This window comes from Lepidochelys kempii, chromosome 1, assembly GCF_965140285.1.
Source record: "Lepidochelys kempii isolate rLepKem1 chromosome 1, rLepKem1.hap1, whole genome shotgun sequence".
Lineage (NCBI taxonomy): Eukaryota > Metazoa > Chordata > Testudines > Cheloniidae > Lepidochelys > Lepidochelys kempii.
In genome coordinates, this window is record NC_136380.1 from 49,308,993 (window position 1) to 49,334,409 (window position 25,417).

The following is a 25,417-nucleotide window of genomic DNA, read 5'->3' on the forward strand; positions in this document are numbered from 1 at the left end:
ACAAGTACGTAAAGGAACTCAAGTTTTGCATGGTCTCACTAGCCTTCGTTATCCTCTCACTGGATCCAGGAGACTGGTACGCCACCCTCGACTTGAAGGACGAATATTTGAATATCGCAATAGTCCCACATCACAGACGCTACCTCGGATTCGTGGTGAACAGAGGGCACTACCAGTTTGCCATCCTCTTGTTCGGACTGTCGATTGCCCCCCGAGTATTCACAAAATGCATGGCAGTCGTTGTGGTGGTCCTGCACAAGTGCCAGATACAGGAGTTTCCATACCTCAACGACTGGCTGATAAAGGTCGCTTGAGAGCCTAGGTGGAGGCTCAGGTCGAGTTTATAAGGAGAACCTTCCTCGACTTAGGTCTCCTCCTGAACAAGGAGGAAATCTACTCTGTCCCCAGTGCAGAGGATAGAGTTCATAGGCGCGGTCCTAGACTCTACCCAAGCCAGGGCGTGTCTCTTGGAGGCCAGGTTTCGCTCACTTCAGGACATCATACAGAGCCTCAGACGGTTCCCCACGATGTCGGCAAGAAACTGTCTAAAGCTGCTGGGACACATGGCCTCCTGCATGCCAGGCTCAGGCTGCGCCCATTCCAGTCTTGTTTGGTGTTGGTGTATCGACCAGTCAGAGATGCATTGGACAGGGTCGTAACCCTGCCCCGCCTGGTATTGGACTTCCTCCTCTGGTGACTTGACCCTTGAATGGTTTGCGCAGGGGTCCCTTTTGCCAGCTCTCGCTCACGTTGGTGTAAGATGCCTCAGATCTGGGTTGGGGGGGCTCACCTAGGGGACCTCAAGACCAGAGGCCTTTTTTCTCCGGTGGACCTCGCTTTTCACATCAACGTCAAAGAGCTGAGGACAGTGCGTCTGGCATGCCATGCTTTCAAAACACACAGAATGGGCAGATGTTTCAATCCTCACAGACAACACCTCGGTGATGTTTTATATCAACAAACGGGGGTGCATACTCCTCTCCCCTGGGCCGAGAAGCCCTTGTCCTGTGGGATTTCTGCATAGAGCACTCGATCCACTTGCAGGCTTCATGCCTCCCAGGGGTGCGAAACACGCTGGCAGACAGCCTCAGCCAGACCTTCAATGGCCACAAGTGTTCCCTTCGGCCAGACGTGGTGAGCTCAATCTTCCGATTTTGGGGCTCTCCCCAGGTAGACTTGTTTGCCTCTCTGGGCAACAGGAAATGTCAGACATTTTGTTCACTTGGGAGCCATGGCTCAGGGTCCATCGGGAACACCTTCCTTCTCTCATGGGAGGGCTTCCTGCTATATGCTTTCCCATCCATCCCCCCTAGTCCACAGGGTGCTCCTGAAGATCCGCAGGGACCTGGCCTGAGTCATACTAATAGCGCCGGCGTGGCTGCGTCAGCACTGGTTCACCTCACTCCTGGAAATGTCCATAGAGGCCCCACTCACCTTACCACTGGTGCCTGACCTGATCGCGCAGGACCAGGGCCGACTCTGGCACCCAAATCTGGAGTTGCTCCACCTTACGGCCTGGATGCTCCATGGCTAAGTGCCATAGAGCTGTCTTGTTCGGACCAGGTCAGACAAGTTCTCCTGGGTAATGGAAAGCCCTCCACCAGGGCTACTTACCTGGCCAAGTGGAAAAAGTTTTCCATCAGGGCGGAGTAACGTAGTCAGTCGCCGCTTCTCACCTCCATACCGTTTATACTGGACTACCTCCTTCACCTAAAGCATCAAGACTTGTCCCGGTCATCAATAAGGGTCCACTTGGTCGCTATCTCCGCCTTCCATCCAGGCTCCGATGGTCTTTCGGTCTTTGCAAACCCTATGGTCAGTCGTTTTCTCAAGGGTTTGGAGAGGCTTTTCCCACACACACGTCAGCCTGTCCCTACCTGGGACCTCAGTTTAGTCCTCTCCAGGCTTACAGGCCCGCCATTTGAACCTCTGGCCACCTGCTCCCTGTTATATCTCTCGTTCAAGGTTGCATTCCTCATGGCAATTACCTCGGCTCAACGAGTTTCAGAGCTTAGGGCCCTCACGTCTGAGCCCCCTTACACAGTTTTTCATAAGGTCCAGCTCAGGCCTCATCCAGCTTTTCTCCTGAAAGTCGTCTCCCATTTTCACATGACATCTTCCTCCCAGTGTTTTATCCCAAGCCACACTCCTCCGATAGGGAGCGCAGGCTGCACTCACTGGACATGTGTAGGGCCTTAGCCTTCTACATAAAGAGAACTAAGTCATTCCGGAAGTCCGTCCAACTCTTTGTAGCCGTGGCAGACAGAATGAAGGGCCTCCCGATATATCCTTTCAACGCATATCATCGTGGATAATGTCCTGCATTAGGGAGTGCTATACCCTGGCAAAGGAGCCCGCTCCGTAGATAACCGCTCACTCTACCAGGGCCCAGGCCTCCTCTGCGGTGTTCCTGGCACAAGTCCCTATTCAGGAAATTTGCAGGGCAGCTACGTGGTCCTCAATACATACGTTTACGTCGCACTATGCAATTACACAACAGTCCAGGGAGGATGCAGCTTTTGGGCGAGCCGTGTTCTTCTCTGTGGATAACTCCGACCCCACCTCCTGAGCTCTTGCTTGTGAATCTCCTGCTTGGAATGGACATGAACAATCGCTTGAAGAAAAAACGGTTACTCACTTTCTCGTAACTGTTCTTTGGGATGTGGTGTTCATGTCCATTCTAATACCCACCCTCCTACCCCTCTGTTGGAATAGTCGCCCCCTCAGTTCCTTCTTGCCGGGGGGTCGGCGGGGCCCGTTATTGGTCGCCATGAAGGCGCCACTCCAGGGGGCGCCCAGGTCGACCCTACGGACGCTGCTAGGGGAAAAATCTTCCAGCTGGCATGCACGCAGCGTGCACACACCCTGCTTGGAATGGACATGAACACCACATTTTGAAGAACAACGGTTACGAGAAAGTGAGTAACTGCTTTTTCCTGCCCTGAAGCATGGGGTCACTACAACTGTGCAAAGAAAAGCTCACCGTAATTTAACCTGAGCCAGATGTCTTTTTCCATAGCCACATTCTCAAAAATGGCAGAATCATTCTGGCTGAAATCTTCCAACAAAATTCACTCTGAGGCAGACACCCACCAGGGAAAATGTCAGCCCAAACAATTAAGTGGCAAAGTTTAAAAGTAACTGAAAACAGGGTTTTTACAGTGGAAAGTATATAGGGCAACCTTAGTAGATGGCGCTACCAGCCTTCCCTAAAAGTTTAAAAAGTGACTTTTATAAAGTATTTAACAGTGCCTCTCAAACTTTACCGTTTGTACATACAGACATACATACAGTTAAAAAAGAAATAATGACTGACATTACAAAAAGTTTCAGGGTCACAGTCATTTTATAAAGTCCTTTTTTAGATGTATTATCTTAAAATGTAGTAGTTTTTTTATTAAATTAGATGAGTTTTACACCAGTTTTGAGATAGGAAGACATTTGAAAATAGAGGCAACCACTTTCTTTTTGGTTTGTCTCCACAAGCATGGTGAAATCACACCTATTTGCTATTCTAAGTTAACATTTTTTGTTCTTGTTGTGTTTTGCCTCCATTTCTTTTAAGGCGCCATAGAGCTATCACTTTTCATTGAGTGAAATCAATTCTGTACCAGAGGTCTTGAGAAAATTACCGGATAACACCAAGCCCTATAGTTAAACATACTAGTCAGGGTGCAAATTACCTTGCTGCCTTATCTTCTTTAAGGGCCAATTTCCCTGTAATCTAAAAGAATAAGGCAGTTGTGAACTGCTTATTGTACATTGTATTTAATTGTAACATCTTATCATTTAACTTTACCATGAACAGAGACAGCTAACAGGAGAGTTTTGGAGGGCATAACTGTGGACTCCTTGTGGAAATAGCGGAACTTGGTGAATAGCTGGTGGCTCTTGGTGGATTGTTCGGCTGTTTTCTGCATACAGGCCGTGTAGTTGGGCTGTTGGCCCCGAAATGACTGTTTTGGTGTCTTGTTAAGGGCCATGTGGCTCTGACCTTAGGAGCTTTGATCATCCCTTCTGTTTGAAGCCTCTGAGTGGTCCATCGCTCCCTGGTGCAAGAGCTGAAGCTGAACTGAGTTAAGCAAGGAGACTTAGTATGAAAAGTCACTTACTAGGCAAACTCGAGAATAGTAAACATAGGTAGCGAACGAGAGTTTTGTAGGGAGTTGAGAGAGGAAGCGTGTGAGGCTTGCCTTTGAGGTTCATCTTTGATTTCAAGAAGGTCAGCAAGGGAACAGTGCTGACCTGCAGTGCTTGTGCCATATTTTATTTCCTGCCAGAAGGGACTTCCTGTATATGAAGTGCAGGTTGGTGGTTATGTGCTGGAGGAAAAAAAATTGTTGGATTGGAGGAGCTAGTAGAGATGATACTGAGCATCAGAGAAGCTGAGGAGTTCCTTGCCAGCCAGATTCAGGAGACATCAGTCCCCCAGCTTCAAGGAAACAATCTTGAATGCTTATGGATCAGATAAAGCACAAGACTGGATGTTAGTTGGTGTCTGCTACAGACCACCAAATCACACTAGGATGACCTGCTTCTTACACAGTTATCTGTAATATGTAGAGGAAAAAACACTGTGTGATCATGGGGGACTTCAATTTGAATGACACATGCTGTGGAGGTCTCATGCTACCAATACTAAAACATCCTAGGAAAGGGTCATCTATTACGTTTAGAAATTCCAAACTCAAAAAATGTTGCAGCCAACACAGGGGAATTCTATGTTAGACTTTGTCTTGATAGATAAGGATCTTTTCACAACTAAAAATGAATGGTAACTTTGGTACAAATGATCATGATGTGATCAAATTTATAATGTGCAAGAAGAATAAAGGCCAGACCAGTAATAAATAAATACATAAAAATATATATATATATAAAATAAACATATTCTTGGTGCTTTAAAAGGGTCAGTCTCACAAAGCAGAAAACAGAAAATGAGCCAAATCAGTTGGGAGGAAGAATTTAATCAGAATAATGTAAATAACATTGTTTAAGAACTTCACAAGATGCCCCAAAAGCCACAAACCCACAATCGAGGGAGAAGGCTGTATTAGTTTAAAAAAAACTTTTTTAGAGGGGCAGTGAAAGCAGCTATAATAAATAAATATATATAAGAAGTTTGAAGAAAGGGGAGGTTGATAGTAATGAATATAAATCAGAAGCTAGGAATTGTAAAAAAAAAAAAAAAAAAAAAAAAAAATGACAAGGGAAACAAAGGGACACAAGGAGAAATTTGTGGCCAGCAGAGTTAAGGACAATAAAAAAAGTTTGTGTATTAGGAACACAAATAATGCTAACAATAGTTTTAGTCTATTAATAAATGGAAATGGTAGAAGTATCAGTATTGATGCAAAAGAGGCAGAACTGATCTATAAATATTTCTCTTCTACATTGGGGCGGGGGGAAATGGGGAGTATACATTTTTACCAGTAAGGATATTAACCACTGGAACAATTTACGAAGGGTCACGGTGGGTTCTCAGTCACTGGCAACTTTCAAACCAAGATTGTCTGTCTTTCTAAAAGATATGCTTTAGAAATATTTTTGGGGAGGTTCCATGATCTATGTTATGCAGGAGGTCGGAGTAGGTGATCACAATGATCCCATCTTGCCTTGGAATATATGAATAAATATTTTAAAATATTTGACTTACTACTAGGGATGGTCAGAAGAAAAATTGTTTAATATATTAGACTTCTACCAGTCTTAATCTAGTATATTTGTAGTGTAGTAATTGACCAAGTAATAAAACTGATGAGTTGGTCAGATATCACAAAAATGTATTAATAGAAATTATTAATTGGTAAAATTAAACAAATAACACATTTGTTGAGTTCTGTTTCAGGAACCATACATGTTTCATCTTGACATCTTTTTTTTCCTATTTCTGCCTGAATTCTGCTGCTGCTTTTCACTTTTTAAAAATCATGGTGTCTTTTTTTTCTCTCTTTTTTCCTCTCTCATCTCTTTCCCTACATTTTGTTCTCAACCCCGTCCCATATTTTCTGTCTTTTATTCTTCTCCTTTAACCTCTTTACTGTAGGTATTTAAATTCATTAGTCCAGGGTGGGCAAACTTTTTGGCCTGAGGGCCACATGGGGTGCAAAACTGTGTGGAGGGCTGGATAGGGAAGGCTGTGCCTCCCCAAACAGCCTGGCCCCTATCCCCTATCTTCCCCCTCCCACTTCCCGCCCCGACTGCTCCCCTCAGAACCAGACATGCGGCTGTAAGCGGGATGATAAGGGGCAAGGGATCCCAGGGGGCACTCAGATGGCCAACCCCCCCTGCTCCTTGTCCCCTGATCACCCCCTCCTGTGACCTCCCCGCCGTAAACCACCCCCAGGACCTCACCCCAGATCCAACCCCCCGGTAATTGTCAACTGTTGGCAATGGGCAATGCCCACCTTGATTGCATTGGCCTTGTAATTTTCCCCCTCTTGATATTCACCCCTTCTTGTCAACTGTTGAGAATAGGCCACTTAATTGAATTGGCCTCGTTAGCACTGACAACCCCCCCCCCCCCCCCCCCGACTTGGTAAGGCAACTCCCATCTTTTCATGTGCTGTGATATATATACTGCTTACTCTATTTTTCACTCCATGCATCTGATGAAGTGGGTTTTAGCCCATGAAAGCTTATGCCCGAATAAATTTGTTAGTCTCTAAGCTTCCACAAGGACTCCTCGTTGTTTCAACTTTTTTCATAGTAACTCTCTCCCCCGTATTTTGTAATACAAGGCTAAAAGGATACAAGAGGTTTCTTGATTTTAAGCAGGAACATTTAGTTGCCTGACACGGTAACTCTCAGTGGATCACTGTCATTAATGACTTTCTTTTTGTGGTAAAGCCCAATACTTTTCATATCACTTGTCTATGGTGAAGTGTTAGTTTTGCCTTTCTGGCAAGATTCTTCAGTTGAGGAAGATACTTGATTAAGCAGATAGCAGTTTCTGTAAATACTTCTTACACCAATCCTTACTGGGCATAATGCTGTTCTGCAGAGAGAGGAGGATAAAACCCCTTAAGGTTTATAGTTCCTCTTTTGTTGGTGCCCACTGTGGGCTGTGAATAATACTATATACCTTCACTGTTTGAACAGCAGTTCTTCAGTTGAAGCAGTGTCAGATCTAAAGACATTTTAATGAGGAAGGAAAAATGTACTCTTTTCATCTAAATAGTTTGTCTGAATCAGTATGAAACATATCTATATTTACACACTAAACCATACTGGTTCAACTTCTGTAAAGTGTTCTGTTTTAGTCTAGGTCTGGGAACTTGTCAGTCTGGAGTGATAATTATTATTATTTTTTTTTACAATCAGGTTATGATTCCTTGACTGTAGATTCATCTTTTAGTGGGAAACTTTAAGCCAGATCAGACCAAAGCACTGTTGATATCTAGCTAACCCAAGCAGGAATTTAACAAGACCCAAAGTAAGATTTCCTTGAAAGACTGAGTTATAAAAGTTGTTTGGCTTTGGTTAATGATATTGCTTCGGACCTGAATGGTCCATCCCTCTCTTTCCCACGACTGTAAAGTTGCCAAAGGGCTGTGCATTCTTTGAAGAAGAGGAAATAAAAAGAATGGGGAATCGGAGAACAAGGGAAGAAATTCTGGATTGAGGTAGCGGAAGAGATTGGCAGAAAAATATATGGGGTTGAGAAGGAACTGGGTAATAAATGTTACAAACCTGGTTGAGGTCCCCTTGTATCCAAACAGTGGATCTGAGGGCTTTTAAGCTCCCCTTAGTTAGTGGTAGGCTTTAGCCACTGAGGCTACGGCTACGCTACTAGTTAGGGTTGTGATTCCCAGTTTGTATAGTGAGATTCCATACTAGCTTTCATCTGAGCAAGCACACTAAAAATAGTGGCGTAGCTGTGGTACAACAGTCAGTGTGGTGGCATGTGCTGGCTGCCCTGAGTACACAGGCACCTGAACCATGCAGGTATGTGCTCAGGGTGGCTAGCCTGGGCTGCTGCTTCCTGTGCTACTGCAGCTACACTACTGTTTTTTAGCCTGCTAGCGCATATGAGAGTATGTGTATGTCAGCTGGGAATTACACCCCTTGTTTGTGATGTAGACACAGTCTGTCTTTGGCACTGGCCTATCCAGCATGCTCTCTGGGTATGGACTCTGTCTGGTACCTCTTCTGGAAGTGGGACCCCATGATGAGTGCTCACCTACCAAGACATCTCAGTAGTGTAAGGACACCCTTTCCCAGAACTCCACCCTTCTGGGCACTGTGGTTTATAGCAACTTCATGGACATGTGATAGTTGAAGGAAATAGATACAGGCTTTGGAAAATAATTTCTAAAATCACTTTTCTTCACTTTAGACAGCACAAGAGATATAAAGATCCATGGAAAATAAGAAACTCCTGTACACCATTTCTGCCTCAGTTTCCTCCTCACTCTTGAGTATTCTTTGGGATTTGGGTCAGTGTCCTTTCAGGGTTCCAAGTCCACTCTGTTGGAGCACGCTCCTTCAGCTCAGACCTTCTCCTCCAAAATCATGGAGTCTCTCTGACCTCTGCAGTCTGCTTCCTTCAGATTAATTTACATTTGTTCAGATTAACTGTTATATTTGTCATGATGTTAAAAAATAAATGATGCATTTCTTACTAGATTAATTTTTTACTTGTGATTTGTGTAAAAACTCTGTATGGATGGAAATTCCATTCAATTCACCGGCACAGCACTTAGTTTTTTAATTAAATAAAACTACCGTATATACTTGTTCGTTAGCCCATTCGTTTATAAGCCGACCCCCCCAAAATGGATAGGTAAAAATAGTAAAAACTGTATGACCCTTTCATAAGCCGATCCTATATTTCAGGGGTTGGCAAACTTTGGCTCCTGGCCCATCAGGGTACGCCTCTGGCGGGTCGGGACGTTTTTTTTTACCTGGAGTGTTCACAGGCACGGAGCCCTCTCAGTTCCCTGTGGCTGCGGCTCGCCGTTGCCAGCCAATGGGAACGGCGAACCATGGCCATGGGGAACTGAGGGGCTCCATGCCTGTGAACGCTCCAGGTAAAGAAACTGACAATGTATTAGATATTCAAGGCAAAGATTTAATAGTTTGAAATCATCAAATTTTGGTGTAGACCAGTTTATAAGCTGATCTCTGCTCTTTGATGCATCACTTTTTTACAAAAAATATTCGGCTTATGAACGAGTATATACGGTACCTTAAATGTGCTGGGTGCATAAGAAAAAAAGTTTATCAAAACAAATTTTGCATTTATAACTAATGTTTATTAAAGGAAGTATTTAGTAGTTAATGGAACTGATTTCTGATGACCATATCTTTCAATATTTTAAAACTAGTAGGTCATGTCCCCTTGCAAGTAGTTTGTATTCATAGATTAGAAATGGAAAAACTTTTTCCTGTTTTTTTTCAACTCCTAGTTTAACTTTGCATTAATTAGTCATTGAGTTGAAGTAGCTGAATAAACTGAAATTAAGAAAATATTCTTTCTGCAACTGCAGAAGAGGCTGCTATCAAAAGCTGGTATAGTACTTCAGCAAACTCTGGTTACAGGTGATTGGCCAATGACTTCCATTTTTTCAAAAAGAAAAGGAGGACTTGTGGCACCTTAGAGACTAACCAATTGGTTAGTCTCTAAGGTGCCACAAGTCCTCCTTTTCTTTTTGCGAATACAGACTAACACGGCTGTTACTCTGAAACCTCCATTTTTTCAGTGGTTTGACTTTAAAACTTGGCAGCAAATGTACTGCTTGCTATTTTTTGTATTTAATTGAAATGGTTTTAACAAGGTTAGGCCTTAACATATGCTGTCAATTACCATTTTTTAAAATAACTATAATTAAATCTGAATTTTAATTTAAAGAAATAATTATTTTTTTTTATCCATTCTGGTTCTCAGCCTCTGTTTTTAAAGGGCTGTACCTCAGTCTTTGTTCCCTTCCTGGGGAAGTTCTACTGCTCCTCTCCTTTCCTGCAGACAAGCTGGGTTTAACTGATTCTTTTAGGTTTCAGCCTTCCCATTTGTTTGGGCAAAATCTGTTCAGGTTTTGATGGTCTTTAACATCCATCCTGTTCAGAGACAGACACTCAGGCGTGCCACTTAGGCAGGGATATGGTGCAGATGATAACACCTAGCTCTTGTACAGCAGTTATCAGTAGATTTTAGGGCATGGCTACACTTGCAGATGTAGAGCGCTTTGAGTTAACCTGCCTTTGGAGAGCGCAGTAGGGAAAGAGCTGCAATCTGTCCAGACTGACAGCTGCAAGCGCACTGGCGTGGCCACATTTGTGACACTTGAAGCGGCATTGGGAGCGGTGCATTGTGGGCAGCTATCCCACAGAGCATCCCTTCCCATTCTGGTGCTGTGGCTTGTGGGAAGGGGGTGGGAGGTGCAGGGCATTCTGAGTCCTGTCCCAAGGCCCCGTGATGCATCAGCAACCCCTGTGCTTCTGTCCACATTTGGCGTCATCTTTCATCGGTTTTTGTACTGCGCTCTCTTCCCTTTCGGTCTGCGGGAATGGAGCCCGAACTGCTGAGGAGTATGCTGACAAGTTTCTCCAGCACGTCACGTTTGGCAGTCGTTACTCCTTATGATCCAAAGTGACAGTGAGGACTCAGACGATATCGACACCAGTAACGCATATGACACGAGTTTGCTTGTGGCATTCACGGACATGCTCGCCGCTGTGGAACGCTGCTTTTGGGCCTGGGAAACAAGCAATGAGTGGTGGGATCACATCGTCATGCAAGTCCAGGATGACAACAGTGGCTGCAGAACTTTCGGATGAGAAAAGCCACTTTCATGGGAGTGTGTGAGGAGCTCGCCCCCACCCTGCAGCGCAAGGACATGAGATTGCTAGCTGCCCTGACGGTGGAGAAGTGGGTGGCTATTGCAATCTGGAAGCTGGCAACTCCAGACAGCTACCGATTGGTCGCTAACCAGTTTGGAGTGGGAAAGTCGACTGTTGGAATCGTGTTGATGCAAGTTTGCAGGGCCATCAATCGCATCCTGCTCAGAAGAACCGTGACTCAGGGTAACGTGCATGACATTGTGGATGGCTTTGCACAAATGGGTTTCCCTAACCGCGGAGGGGTGATAGATGGCACACATTCCAATTCTGGCACCAGCCCACCTAGCCTCCGAGTACGTTAATCAGAAGGGGTACTTCTCTATGGTTTTCCAGGTGCTTGTGCATCATCGTGGGCGTTTCATTGACATTAATGATGGTTAGTCACCTAAGGGCAGGGCAGTAGAGTTCAAAGTGATGACCAGAGTGGCTAGAACAGACATGGGACACTTCTGGAGGCCGATCAGAGCGCACTAACAGACCAAGGCGTTCACACTGGCGCTGCGGCGCTCCAGTGGGGGCGCACAAAAGGTTATTCCACTTGCCAAGGTGGAGTACCAGGAGCGCTCTAGCCGCGGAGTCAGAGCGCTGTATGTGCCTTGCCAGTGTGGACGGGGAGTGAGCTAGTGTGCCCAGGATTCCTTTAATGCACTCTAACTTGCAAGTGTAGCCAAGCCCTTAGAGTGCTTTACAAAGGTGATCAATATCAAATTGGGAAAGTGAGGTGCAGGGAAGGAAGTGACTTGCCCAAGGTCACCCAGTAGACCATTGTCAGAGCCAGGAATTGAACCCAGGTCTCTAGTGCCTTGGTCCAGTGCTCTGTCTAGTAAACTGACTGCCATATAGTCATAAGGACTTAAACATATGGAGAACACAATCTAAAACATAATTAATAAATTGTACAGAGACAGATTCCTCAAATTATTACAGTAAATAAGAAAGAGCAAGTAATTTTATTTTTAAGGGGATATGTATGGTTCCACATGGTTTTGGGGAAAGGCAGGAGGAAGAGAATTTCTGTAGTTTTTTCAATCATCAATTCAATGAACTGTTTGGGATGGATTGATAAACCAAAAGAAATGTGTGTAAAACCCTTTGTTTTGAACTACAATACAGTCCTGATTTTACAGTTTTATGTATGACCAGATATATGAACCATTTTTCCTGATGGGGGGGTGTGTGTGTGTGGGAAAATCACATAATGCTGGTGATGTTGATGAAAAACAATTTGACATCCCTTCACGTTCCAGTGCTTTCAAACCTCATTGCAAAGCAATTTCCAATGCTCTAAAAGAGAAGACAAAAAGGATGCAGGGACCATATCTTCTGTAATGCTATGTTCAGTTTTATGAACTTTTTGATTTTTATTAACGTCCCCAATTAGTTCGTAAAATAGGGGTTCTACTACACTCCAAATCAAATCTGAAAGTGAAAATCATCAAGCAGAAATGAAACTAAAATCTTCTCTTGGTCTAAACACTTGCGTTTTCATCTGTTGGCACAATAGGTAAGCACAGTGGAACCCATCTGGTCTTCTTGCAAATAGAGGTATCAGGATTTGGAGAACCCAGTCAGAGATTCAGCACCTCCTGTGTACTGTGGATTGCAGTGGTTTCCCACACCACATTATAGAAATTGAAGCATGGCCAATGGATCTCCAGATCTGCCGCCTATCCCTTTGGAGAAGATAGATGCCCCAGGGTTATCTGAAGCTGTAAGGTTGGAGTAGTAGCTGTAAAGTGCTTCCCTCTACTGACCCATACCCTGGGTTGGAGAATTACATGCAAATCTGTTCCATGACATTCTTTCCTCCCCCATGTCTTATAGCTTTTTTATGCAGCATTTGCAGTTATATTTACTACTAATCTTAATACATGTTTTGAACATATGTGCAGTTATGTGCTGCAAGTACTTTGCATATTTAAGCACATCTCCCTTGTTCAAATATTGGTAAATAAGAATGCTATACAAAGATGCTTAAACTTCTTTTAAAAATTTCTCTGTTATTTTATACCATTATTTCTGGTTCTGGATCCAGAGGGTAACACCTTCCCTGTGCAAATTCAGTCAGAGTTGTGATCACTAAATATCTGCCTTCTGTTGCCCTTCAGCATGGCAGCCCCTGAACCAGTGAAATTTATATTCAGTGCAGAACTAAATAATAAAATCCCCTGTTCACTTGAAGGGTGAATATTCCCTCGACCATCGGCATGTTAACATAGGGGTTGTGAGAAAGCCCAGAGGAGATAACAATTACCTTTCCTTTCTTTAAGGGAGGAGTTTAAAACTGTTGTAATGGATGGTAAAGGTTGAGAACCACAGCCCTGAAACTTAGTTTGTCAGTTTGTCTGGATAGTAGAAAAGGCATTAAGTGTTGGTAATAGTAAGTGAACTGATTGAGGACTTCATCATAGGAAGCAGCACAGAAGAAATGAGTTCTGAGCTCCCTTTTCAAGGATGGAATCAGTAAAGCAGCAAGAGAGTTGGACCTTGTGTTCTAGTTACTAATCTAGTGTCTGAGGTGCACCTGTCCTCAAGAGTCCAAAAAAGAGACTACTGACGGCAAAGACTTTTAAAACTATGCTGTTAAACGTGACATCGAGGTCAGGGATGATAGAATAGTCTTCAACTATGGAGGGGATTGAAGTCACATTTGAATGGACCAAGAATACTTCAGAGAGTTTGTTGGAGCGATTAAGCTTTTTCCCAGCATTTGCTGAAGCAGGGTAGTTTATGGTAGGCTTGGCAAGCTGGTCAATTGATTTGTCAAATAATGTCCGGTAATTGATCACCTGTTTGTCCACAGTCAAATATGCCAGGAACAAATACCCTGATGTAGGCAGCAGCCCACCTTTGAATTGCATCATGATGTCTTTTTTTGTGTGTGTTTCATTTAATGGTTTCACATTTTTTAGTTAAAATAACTCTGCTAAAAATTTGTTCTTTGTAATTTGCTGCCAGCATTTAAGGGTAAGCCGATTGGAGACCATAAAGTCTTACTCTTTTTTGTTACTGTTACTGTTCTAATAAATTAATGCTTTAAAATATTTTACCGTTTTTCACATTATTTGGCAATATATGACCAGTCAGTTGACCAGTTATTTTTGGACTGGTCAAATGCCCAACCCTAATATTTGGCATTTTTTCTTAAGACTTTTCTTCTAAACTGTATCAGCCATCTCCCTAAGAGTACTTGTTTTGAAGAGGGAAGACTTCCATGTCATATGCCATTGACTTATGGACAGCAGAGAACACTTGGCAAGTGCCTTGTCTACTGCACACCCTGTTTTGTTTGAGTAATCTGTGATGTAAAGCCGAAGTGTAAGTGTTAGAAAGAAGGTTGTATGTGCTTCATATGGGAAATTCATTGCAAGTAATTTACTATTAACTGAAGAACATGAACTAGGTACCCTTTTGAGTGCTAAATCAGAGTCTGCATGAGGCAGTGAACGCAGCACATTAGAGCACTTCACAAATCATATCCCCGTGTAGACAAGCCCTTAAAATTACTCCCCTTTATAAACCTCTAAAATGATTAGAGGTAACCGTGTCCATGTGTTACAAATATCTTAAGTGAAATAGTTGTAAAAATAGTTTAACAGGGTGGATTTTTTGTATTGGTAGTTTTGGGATTTGGGATTTTAAATAATATGTGATTTAAAGTCAGCCAATAGAAACAGAAAGATAAACTTGCATGAAATGTAAAATTGATCCTTTTCCTTTATCTTTCCTTTATCTCTAGGATAAAGTTTCCTTTATCTCTGGGAAAGTTTTCATACAAGAGTAGCAGAAGGGAGGAGAGCTTCATTTTTCTTCTGGGTTTATATTACAGTGAAATATGTATTGGATCTTTGAAAAAGTGCTCTCATTAGTTGGCTTCATATATATTAGGAGATGTTCATATTTTAATATCACCACAATTCATTGAAGCACCGTGTGTGTGATGGGTCTGTCTTAAACTTACTAAAGTGAAGAATGTTGAGCCATGTAAACTGCCATCCAAACAGAAATAATAAACTGCATGTCACTGAATTGTGTTTTGAGACCTGTCTGTAAGGCATGGATCATTGACTTGAGATACAGTAATGGTACTTACTAATCCATTAAATCTATCATGTCAGTACAAATGCTCCCCGACTTACGCAATCATTCCGTTCCGGATCGCCTTGTGTAAGTCGAATTTGCATAAGTCGGAAACGTATACACGACCATTGTGCTCTCCCAAAACCAAAAAAAGTCCTATTTCTAGCTTACGGAACTTTTTCCGTAAGTGCAGATTTGCGTAAATTGCGTCTTGTGTAACCCGGGAAGCATCTGTATTTAGTATATGTGACCCATAATCCATGTTTTATTTACACATAAGCACACAGCAAAATTGGTGTTTTTTACTCTTACATATGGAAGAGCAAGGAACAATATTCTACAAATATTCGTAAAAATAGTGTATGTGTAGGGCACCTTTTGGTAACCTGGCTATTTTAAAATAGCTGTGTGTGTTTGGTTTTTTTTAAACATAATTGGATGACTCTGGGGTCTTTGTAATTATTTACAGAACCATTAGCTTTCAGATTACCAATTTGAATCTGTCCTAGGTTGGCAGTGACAGGCATTACTACTTGATGTTTCTGCTAAGGGTAATGAGTTGTATTCAATCCAGCCCCCTGTGGATAACCGTAATTTTGCAGTAAATGTGGTTTTAAATGTAATTTTCTTCACACAGAGGTAGAGTGAAATGCTATGACACTTGTGTGCATGCATTTGGACCAATTGATAGTTTCCTTTGAAAGCTAAATTGTTATAAGTATTACTAAAGTACTCACCACCAAAGATTGAAATTTTTCATATCAACTAGGCACAGTGATTAAGTCTCATAGTTTAAATGAGAAATACCTGCTCTGCTGCACTTCTGCAATGTAAAGGAATAAAACAGTTGTGTACTTTGTACTGTATTTAGTTGTAGCAGTGTTAATCACCTTCTGTTTAATAAAAATTTAGCTTACATGATCTCTCTGCTTTTCACATTTTTTATCCTCTCTGGCTTCATTCCACTTTTATTTTCATATAATTGTTTTTGGTGTGTTCCCTTTCTTCCTTCTCTTTTCCTACACGTTTGTTTTTTTATCGTTTTCCTCTGTTTACTGTCTCTCCCATTTCTTCCCCCAAAGTGTGTACCATACTTAAAAAAAAAAAAAAAAGTCAATCTCTTCTTCTCTTGGCCACTTCACCTACATGTACCAGTTTCCTCACATATACCCACAGGTTTACATCTGGTTCCCCATATTCTCCAATTCAAAACTGCAAGGACTGTGTGCTACCTGGTTTTGACTTGCAGGGGAAGAGAAACAGCATCTGGGCCCTCTACTTATCTTCCACCCTCTCCCTAACATAATTCATATCTAAATTGATGTTGAATTTGCCGGGGTTGACTTTGCTGTCCTGAGCATTTTCAGTTTACCATGTAGATGATTAATTTTTCTTGGCTAATTTAAGAGCTCATGAACTTGGAAAAAAAATGGAACCTATGCCAAGTTTTTGGCACATGTAAAAGTATGCCATACTTTTACTTGTATTTTTAATCTAGGATTTTAGAGAGGTGATTTGAGGGAAGAGATGTGAAGATACAAACCCAAGTTACGTCTGAACCGTTATTTTTCTTCAAATTTATATTTTAAAAAATCAGTAGGAGTCTATCTTGTGCTATGGGTACATCTTCTATTTTAATTTTGAGAGCCCTATTCACTGGTATACTCTGGCTGTTTTACGCCATTAGAGTTTAGAACTGCTTTGCATCAGCAGAACAGTGGAAATCAGCCAGGATGTACACCGCACATTCACCTTTCAACTATCCTCCGCATTCCCCTAGGTCCACACACGTTGCTTGTTCTACCTCCCTCTTGGCCTCCTGTTGAGTGGTGGTCTTTTGCTATTGCTTTTCATATCTGGAAATGTATCTGTCAGCAGATTCTGATGTATAAAACCTTCTCTCAGAGAAACTTGCAAAGATTTGCTCTTTCAAAAAATGTCTGTTTTCATTGTTTTCAATGGGACTGAGGCCTTAGGGCACGTCTTCACTGGCAATGTTAAAGCGTTGCTGCGGGAGTGCTTTAACTTGGCTTGTGTAGTTCAACATAGCGCTGGGAGAGAGCTCTCAGCGCTCTAAGGGTGTGGCTACACTGAAAACTTCAAAGTGCTGCCGCAGGAGCTCTCCCGCAGCAGCACTTTGAATTGCGAGTGTGGTTGCGCGTGCGCACTGGGAGAGAGCTCTCCCAGCGCTCCTGGTACTCGCCTCAACAAGGGGATTAGCTCAGAGCACTGGGAGCGCAGCTTCCAGCACTCCAAGCCTGTCCACACTAGCGCTTGAAAGCGCTCAGATTTGCTGTGCTCAGAGGGGTGACTTTTCACACCCCTGAGCCAGCAAGTTAGAGTGCTATAAAATGCAAGTGTAGACAAACCCTAAAAAACCCACCTCCATGAGGGGAATAGCTACCAGCGCTCGTGCACTGTCTACACTGGCACTTTACAGCTTTGAAACTTGCTGCGCTCAGGAGGTGTTTTTTCACACCCATGAGCAAGAAAATTGCAGCTCTGTAAAGTGCCAGTGTAGACAAGCCCTTAGAATGCCCTCTGTGAGGTGCAGGTGAATGAAGGGAATGGCCATCTTTTATAGTAGCCTACCTTCTAGCCTCATTCCCATTTAGATAAATAGCAGCAGATCTCAACCATGAAAGAGGGTAGTCTGTTGTAGAATTCTCTGGTGTCGAACAATATTCTTCAGCCTCTGCTAAAGAATGGCAAAAAACAAAACAAAAACACTGTTAACCCTAAGCAATTCATATGTAGCCTATGAGCACAAAGTTTCAGTGAATTTTAAAAAAAGGAGTACTTGTGGCACCTTAGAGACTAACCAATTTATTTGAGCATAAGCTTTCGTGAGCTACAGCTCACTTCATCGGATGCATACTGTGGAAAGTGTAGAAGATCTTTTTATATACACACACACAGCATGAAAAAATACCTCCTCCTACCCCACTCTCCTGCTGGTAATAGCTTATCTAAAGTGACCACTCTCCTTACAATGTGTATGATAATCAAGGGGACCATTTCCAGCACAAATCCATGGTTTAACAAGAACATCTGGGGCGGGGCGGGGGGTGGTAGGAAAAAACAAGGGGAAATAGGTTACCTTGCATAATGACTTAGCCACTCCCAGTCTCTATTCAAGCCTAAGATAATTATATCCAATTTGCAAATGAATTCCAATTCAACAGTTTCACGCTGGAGTCTGGATTTGAAGTTTTTTTGTTGTAATATAGCAACTTTCATGTCTGTAATCGCATGACCAGAGAGATTGAAGTGTTCTCCAACTGGTTTATGAATGTTATATTCTTGACATCTGATTTGACCTGTGATGGTGTCCCCTGAATAGATATGTTCTGTTATTTTCTTTGTTATAATACCCACCTGCGGAAATGAAGAAACAGATTGATAGAGCTAGAAGAGTTCCCAGAAGTCACCTACTACAGGACAGGCCTAACAAAGAAAATAACAGAATGCCACTAGCCGTCACCTTCAGCCCCCAACTAAAACCCCTCCAACGCATTATTAAGAATCTACAACCTATCCTGAAGGATGACCAAACACTCTCACAAATCTTGGGAGACAGGCCAGTCCTTGCCTACAGACACCCCCCAACCTGAAGCAAATACTCACCAGCAACCACATACCACACAACAGAACCGCTAACCCAGGAACCTATCCTTGCAACAAAGCCCGTTGCCAGGTGTGCCCACATATCTATTCAGGGGACACCATCACAGGGCCTAATAACATCAGCCACACTATCAGAGGCTCGTTCACCTGCACATCCACCAATGTGATATATGCCATCATGTGCCAGCAATGCCCCTCTGCCATGTACATTGGTCAAACTGGACAGTCTCTACGTAAAAGAATAAAGGGACACAAATCAGATGTCAAGAATATAACATTCATAAACCAGTCGGCGAACACTTCAATCTCTCTGGTCACGGGATTACAGACATGAAAGTTGCTATATTACAACAAAAAAAACTTCAAATCCAGACTCCAGCGAGAAACTGTTGAATTGGAATTCATTTGCAAATTGGATACAATTAACTTAGGTTACCTTGCATAATGACTTAGCCACTCCCAGTCTCTCTCCAAGCCTATTTCCCCTTGTCTTTTCCTACCCCCGCCCTCCCCGACGTTCTTGTTAATCCCTGGATTTGTGCTGGAAATGGCCCACCTTGGTTATCATACACATTGTAAGGAGAATGGTCACTTTAGATAAGCTATTACCAGCAGGAGAGTGGGGTGGGAGGAGGTATTTTTTCATGCTTTGTGTGTATATAAAAAGATCTTCTACACTTTCCACAGTATGCATCCGATGAAGTGAGCTGTAGCTCACGAAAGCTTATGCTCAAATAAATTGGTTAGTCTCTAAGGTGCTACAAGTACTCCTTTTCTTTTTGCGAATACAGACTAACACAGCTGTTACTCTGAAACCAGTGAATTTTAACTTTATGGGAAGTTAAAAGGTCTGACACTTACCCATTTTAAACTTAATTTTTAACTCATCAGTGAACATATTTACTTATAAATTCTAAGAAAATTCAAAAATGCTATAATTTTGGGGAGGACACACTGTATTTTTCATACAGAGAGAGAGGGAGTGTGTGTTAATCTCTGCTTAGGTGAAAAACTCAGCTCAGCCTTAACTGTAGAGTCCTAACACCTCCATAAGGACTAATACACAGATATCCACCAAACTCCTCCAACTCTTAGCTTATTCCCTCCTCAAGACTGAAGGGGTGAAAAAAGGTGAGCTTTTCAGTGTGCCAAGAAAGTTAACATCTGGGGTCTGGCAAACCACTGGTGGGGAGACCAAATTCCACTGTTAAGGACCCCAATGGTGAATACCTTTTAGCAGCTCATTCTCACTTTTTATATCGAGGTTCCAATATGAATGCTTCTTTTGATCTCAGGTGTGACAGCATGGCCTGGGGAAAGAGGTGAGCTCTTGAGTAACCTGGTTCCAAACAATATACAATTTTTGGCCGTGGTTACAAAGGCCTTACACTCAACTCCACAGCCTTTTTCTATATGTAATGCATTAACTTTTTTGAAAGTTGCATTCCATAATTCCAACATTTCATGGAATGTACTAGGCATCAGTGGCCACTGATCAGAACCCTTTTGGTTTTGAGAAAACTGGAAAACAAAGGAGAAAAGTGCAGAACAAGTGGAGTCCCTTCCATCTGATTAACACAGCCATAGTGGCTTCAAGCACCTCTACAATTATCTGTAGATCAAACAGTTGGTTGATGGCACCCATTAATGCATTCTGCATAACAGTATCCTTGCTTACCCTGTCAATAGAGTTAACATGTTGACATTCTGAATGACATAACAGCCAGACAGAAGAATAATGGTGGTGGGGGAGAGAGTAAGGGGGGGGATAGGGGTGTGCACACAGCTCTTGGCATGTGGGGAGAGGGATAGAATGAGGGACACTAGAATGGGAGGGGGCCTCTAGTATGGAACAAGGTTGTACAGACCCTCTGCCATAGGAGGAGAGAGAATGAGGGACCTTGGAGTGGGTGGATAGGGAGTTGGGGGGACGCAGAACCCAGGTGGGGTGGAGATAGGGGAACCCTTGTATGGGGAGAAGGGAAAATAGGGATTCACAGAGACCACTTGTCAGTGATGGTGGGGAAAATGGTTATCCTTTAGACGATTCTGCTCATCCATGTTCCCTCTAATTTTTGACAGGCCGTGTGTGCAAAAAATTGCTTCTGTGCACATTTTTGTGCGTGTGGTGTTTTGCTATGTGCACGGAGTTTAGGATCTGTGCACACTGGCACACACAGCTTAGAGGGAACAGTGCTGCTCATACATCTCCGGCTTTCTGTAGGTGCTACTCAGGTCTCTGTCCTTGTCCCCTTCTCTTCTTCCTCTGTACCTTCTCTGAATAATCTGATATGCTACCATTTCTATGCTGGTGACTCACAGATCTACCTCTCTACTCCATACCTGTCTCCTTCTGTCCAGACTGAAATCTTGGCCTCTTTCTCTGACTTCTCCTTATAAATGTCTTGCTATCAGCTCCAACTAAACATGACTAAAAACAGAGCTCCCAATCTTGCTCCTCAAGCCCTCCCCACCACCACCTTTTTTGATCACTGAGGACAACACCACGAACCTGCCTGTCACTCAGGTCTGTAATCTGGGCCTCCTGTTCGACTGGGACCTCTATCTAGATCTTCCTATCCCAGGCTATGTTTACATCTTGCTGATTCTTTCTGCATAACACCTCTAAGATATGGCCCTTACCCATCCACACAATTAAAACTTGACCACACTTTCATCATCTTACATTTTGATTCCTGCAATATACTTGTCTTGGACTTTGACAATCTTCTCTGCTCATAATCATTCAGAGTGCTGCTGAAAGATCATTTCCCTAGCCCATTGCTTTGACCTTGTCATCCCTCTTTACAACCTCCAGTGGCTCCCCCTTGGTTATTACATCAAGTATAAGATGCTTATCTTCACTTTCAGGGCCCTTCACATCAATCCCCACCCTACGTATCTCTCATTTGCATCAAGCTGTTGATGCCTGCCTCCAGTTGCCCCATGATGTCAGTCTCCATTGCCCACTTGTTTAAATTTTCAAACAAGTATCTTTTTTTTTCTTTCTCCCATGCTGACTCTAACGCTGGGGAGGTGATTCCTGTAAACATCCGCTATCTCATTCTCCTTCAAATCCCTCCTCAAAACTCTTTAACCATGATGTCTACAAAAATCTTGAGGATGATTGGGCTGCTGATGTGCTGTGACCACTGCCAGTCACAAATGTTGTCTCATTGTTTCCTTGTACTCTTCCTGTTGTCTCTTGCATGTGCTTAGATTGTGAACTCCTTGCGGCGAGGACTTTTTTGTTCAGTGTTTGTACAGCAGCTAACGGTGGGGTTCTTGTCCATGAGTAGAGCTTCTGTGGACTGTGGTAATTCAAATAATAAAGATAAGCATCACTTCACTGCAGATATTAAAGGTTGTAAAAGTCTGCTGATGTGTAGCTCCTGTCCTGTTTTCCTTGGGCTTCTTATAGGTGGTTCCCTGGAAGTGCTGCTGGAGTAGTTCTAGTCAATATGTTTCTGGGGGCTAAAAGGGAATCTTGGGCCTGTTGCCCCAAAGTTTGGAGCAGGGTCAAGGGAGAAAGCTCCCAATTGGCCTGTCCTCTTCCCTTCTCCTGCTGTTGCTACTACCCATGCTCCTGCTACATTTCAGAGTTTTTCCACATCTCTTCTAGGATGGGAGATGAGGGTTCTTGCATACAATCGGCAAATTATAAGTAAAATTTTCAAAAGGTACCTAAGTGAGTTAGTCTCCTAAATCACTTAAATGCTTTGGAAAATTTTACCCAACATCTTTAAGTTGTTTACTTCTGTTTTTCTAACTATTTCTTTAGTTCTTAAGAGAGATCTACTATGAGATCCTAGAAGCCCATAGGATCTAGGGAGCATGTTGTTGTTTTGATTTATCAAGCTGTCAGCATGGTAACTAAAGGCAGCATTATCTGCTCCTTAAGTATAATGGTCAAATTATAAGTAAGAATGAGGGATTGTTGTACCGCTGTTTATGTTCTACTTCCGGAGGTCCTGTTCAGTTAGAATGTCTTGGTGGCTGAAAATATCTCAAGAAAACAGTTGCTCTTGGTTCCTTTATTTAGGATGCCATTATGTGAGAAGAAACCTTAGGGTCTGTATAGTCACACCGTTGATTACTGAAAGACAAACAATGTCCAACTTTACCATCAGTAATAAGGGTACTGCTCCTGTTGGCTTCTGCTGTACTTGCAAGTGTGTGTTTGAAGGGTAAATTTAGGGCCCTTCATATTCATCTCACTGCCTATAAAATAATATCCCAGTGGGGCAGATGGCTTATGTATTCACCCGTCTGTTGCATTGCAAGTTATATCAAGATAGTACTTTCACAAATCATTGTTTTTTAATCTAACTAATTTTGATTTTCTCTTTAAAGGTTTTAAAACAGTGAAATCATGGCTCATTCAAAGACACGAGCCAATGATGGAAAAATTACGTATCCTCCAGGAGTCAAAGAAATCTCTGATAAAATATCTAAAGAAGAGATGGTGAGGCGGTTAAAGGTTAGTAAACAGCTTGCTAAATTTTGGAGGTTCATTTGGGGTATCTTGAAATTACTTTCAATATGAACATGAGACTTTGCATAATATATATATTATACCTATTAAATTTGTGGTTTTTTTACTCGTTTTATACTCTCAGAATAACTATTGGTTGCTTTCTGTTTTTGTGGTCTGCTGCTACCTCAGACTAGTCCGTCCAAAAATATTTGAATAAAATTAGAAGCACAAAGTGGCAATGAATAGTGGAAATAAATGACATATTACTATTTCTATGAAATACTATTTAAAATTTCTTCTTCTTTAAAAACAAGGCTATGTATATGGAAGGATCTCCTTAAATAGGAAGGAAACAAAGGGAATTGCCCTGGGTGAGTGTGTGATACCTTTATGGGAGAAGTATGGATGAATCTTCCTCTCACTTTCAGAATCCCTTTCACATATCTCAGGAGGGTGGTGGTGCCAGCTGCTTTATTCTGGAAAGAGGTGTGATTGCATTTTAAAAATAATTTGCCTTCTCCAGTAGGTTCTGTGTGCTCTGTTAGGAATCTGTGGTTGATAGATTTCCAGTATAGTGGTGCTGAGGTGTGACAGAACAGAGCCAGTCCAGAACTAGTAGGTTCAGTTTTTTGATCAGCACAGGGAAATGCATTAAAATTTTTATTTGATACCCTATCTTTTCTCCTATTTGTTTTGAATACCTCTTCAGTGGAGGAACATCCTATTGTGGTTCATTTTCATATAAAATATAGACTTAGGAAAGAGAAAAATAAAAATAAAATTTCCCTTTTTATAGCTTAATTAGTGCTTTTGCAGTAGGAGGCTGTCTAGTACCAAATGAAAATGTTGTAGGGTTAATCCCAGTTGTTAATGCACTAGAATATAGAAACTGTCTTAATGTGGCTGAGGACAGCAGATTGCAAGTAAGAGACAATTACTTCCTATAAGTACTTCTGTTGTGCCAGGCTGCAATGTGAGAATTATTAGTTAAGGTTAAAGTATTGAATAACATGATATTTAAATTAGACCATTTGACACATTTGGATATGAAAACCTTTCTGAAAAAGATGAGTGGATATTACGGCACTAGGGAAAACAGATGGGGATGTAATTCTTTTCTAAGTGCAAAGCTCCAGAATGTTTTTCCTGCCCATAATGATATGACAAAGTTGATGGATCAGCATCAGGAGTTCCTAGATAGTTAAATTTTTTGAAGAAGTACAGGGGATTTAGAAATGGTTTCCATTAAAATTTGCTACCACAAACTCTAGATGTTTCTAAGATGTTTAAACTTGTATCACACAAACATGTAGGGAACAGTTTCTTGGGTGGCTACAACTCTAAGTTCTAAAAATAAAGAGCATTACTACAATTCGAAATGCTACTGAAATATTTGTTCTAACACGGGAAGGAAAATGTCATTCCAGTTTGAGGTTACTCCAGGCGTTAAAGATCTGTCAGTAGAATAGCAGATGTTGCCCTTAAGCCAGGCATTTGAGATCATAGAAACTGGGGTGCAGGAATCTATGGATGCTGGATTGATTTCCAGAGTTATATTTTTGTAGCTGCAAGAGCTAAGGGCCAATTCCTATCCATTGGTTTTAAATAAAACATTTTCTTTGACTAAGGCAGCAGAATGGTTAGCTGACTGCACCTTGAGTTCCTTGTCAGTGTCTTAGAGGTATGGTGGCAAGGGACATCCAAAAAACAATTTAGTTCAATCTATAGAAGGAAACTATGATACTGAAAACTCATTTCATTAGAATGTGTTTTTATGGAGACCTGCTGTTGAAGAGGATTTAGAAAAGGTTCTCAAGAGACTTTGCCAAAAAGTAAATTTTATGGCAGACAGGTACATGCTTCTACGTTGCAGTTGAATTTTTATAGACTGCTGACAAGTATCAGATTTTCAAGATCAGGAACCTGAGTAATGGGTAGTTCCTTTTCAGGTTCCAAATACAGAGCATTTAGTTCAGTTACTATTTTTCTAAGATTTTTCTTGATATAATGCACATGCATACATAGCATCCTTCAGATTCTTTCAGGAGTTGGGAAGAGTTTTCCTTTATTCTTTAAAGGTACAGGTTACTTTCACTATAACAAACCCCTCGGGATCCAAGCTGTTTGTTTGTTATAGACAGGAGTTCGTTATAACAAAAAGAGACCTGTGGACGGGTTTTTTTTGGGGGGGGGGGGAAGGAGGGTGACAGCTCTTCCAGCCCCCAGGGTTTGTTACAGCCCAAGATTAATTATTGTGAAGGGTGTTATAGCATGGGTGTACTGTGTACATCTAATGTATCCTTCAGAAATCAAGATGACTTGATACAGTCAAAGTTGTTTGGAGTCTCCTGTATCCAAGAATCTTAGTGCAGTATAACATTAGGAAAAAAT

At 42.1% G+C, this 25,417-nt stretch overlaps 1 protein-coding gene across 7 annotated transcripts in view; it reads left to right on the plus strand.

The window, feature by feature from the left end:
• PDS5B (PDS5 cohesin associated factor B) overlaps positions 1-25,417 on the plus strand; it is a 257,905-nt gene that overhangs the window by 21,022 nt on the left and 211,466 nt on the right. For 5 of the 7 annotated variants that reach the window (XM_073341603.2, XM_073341649.2, XM_073341621.2 and 2 more), the window contains one exon: positions 22,903-23,029. In XM_073341603.2, the coding sequence (XP_073197704.1) occupies positions 22,922-23,029 (108 nt within the window). In that variant the 5' untranslated portion in view covers positions 22,903-22,921. Of the gene's footprint in view, positions 1-12,346; positions 12,554-22,902; positions 23,030-25,417 lie in introns of all 7 variants that reach the window. The other 2 variants (XM_073341612.2, XM_073341622.2) reach the window with 1 other exon arrangement.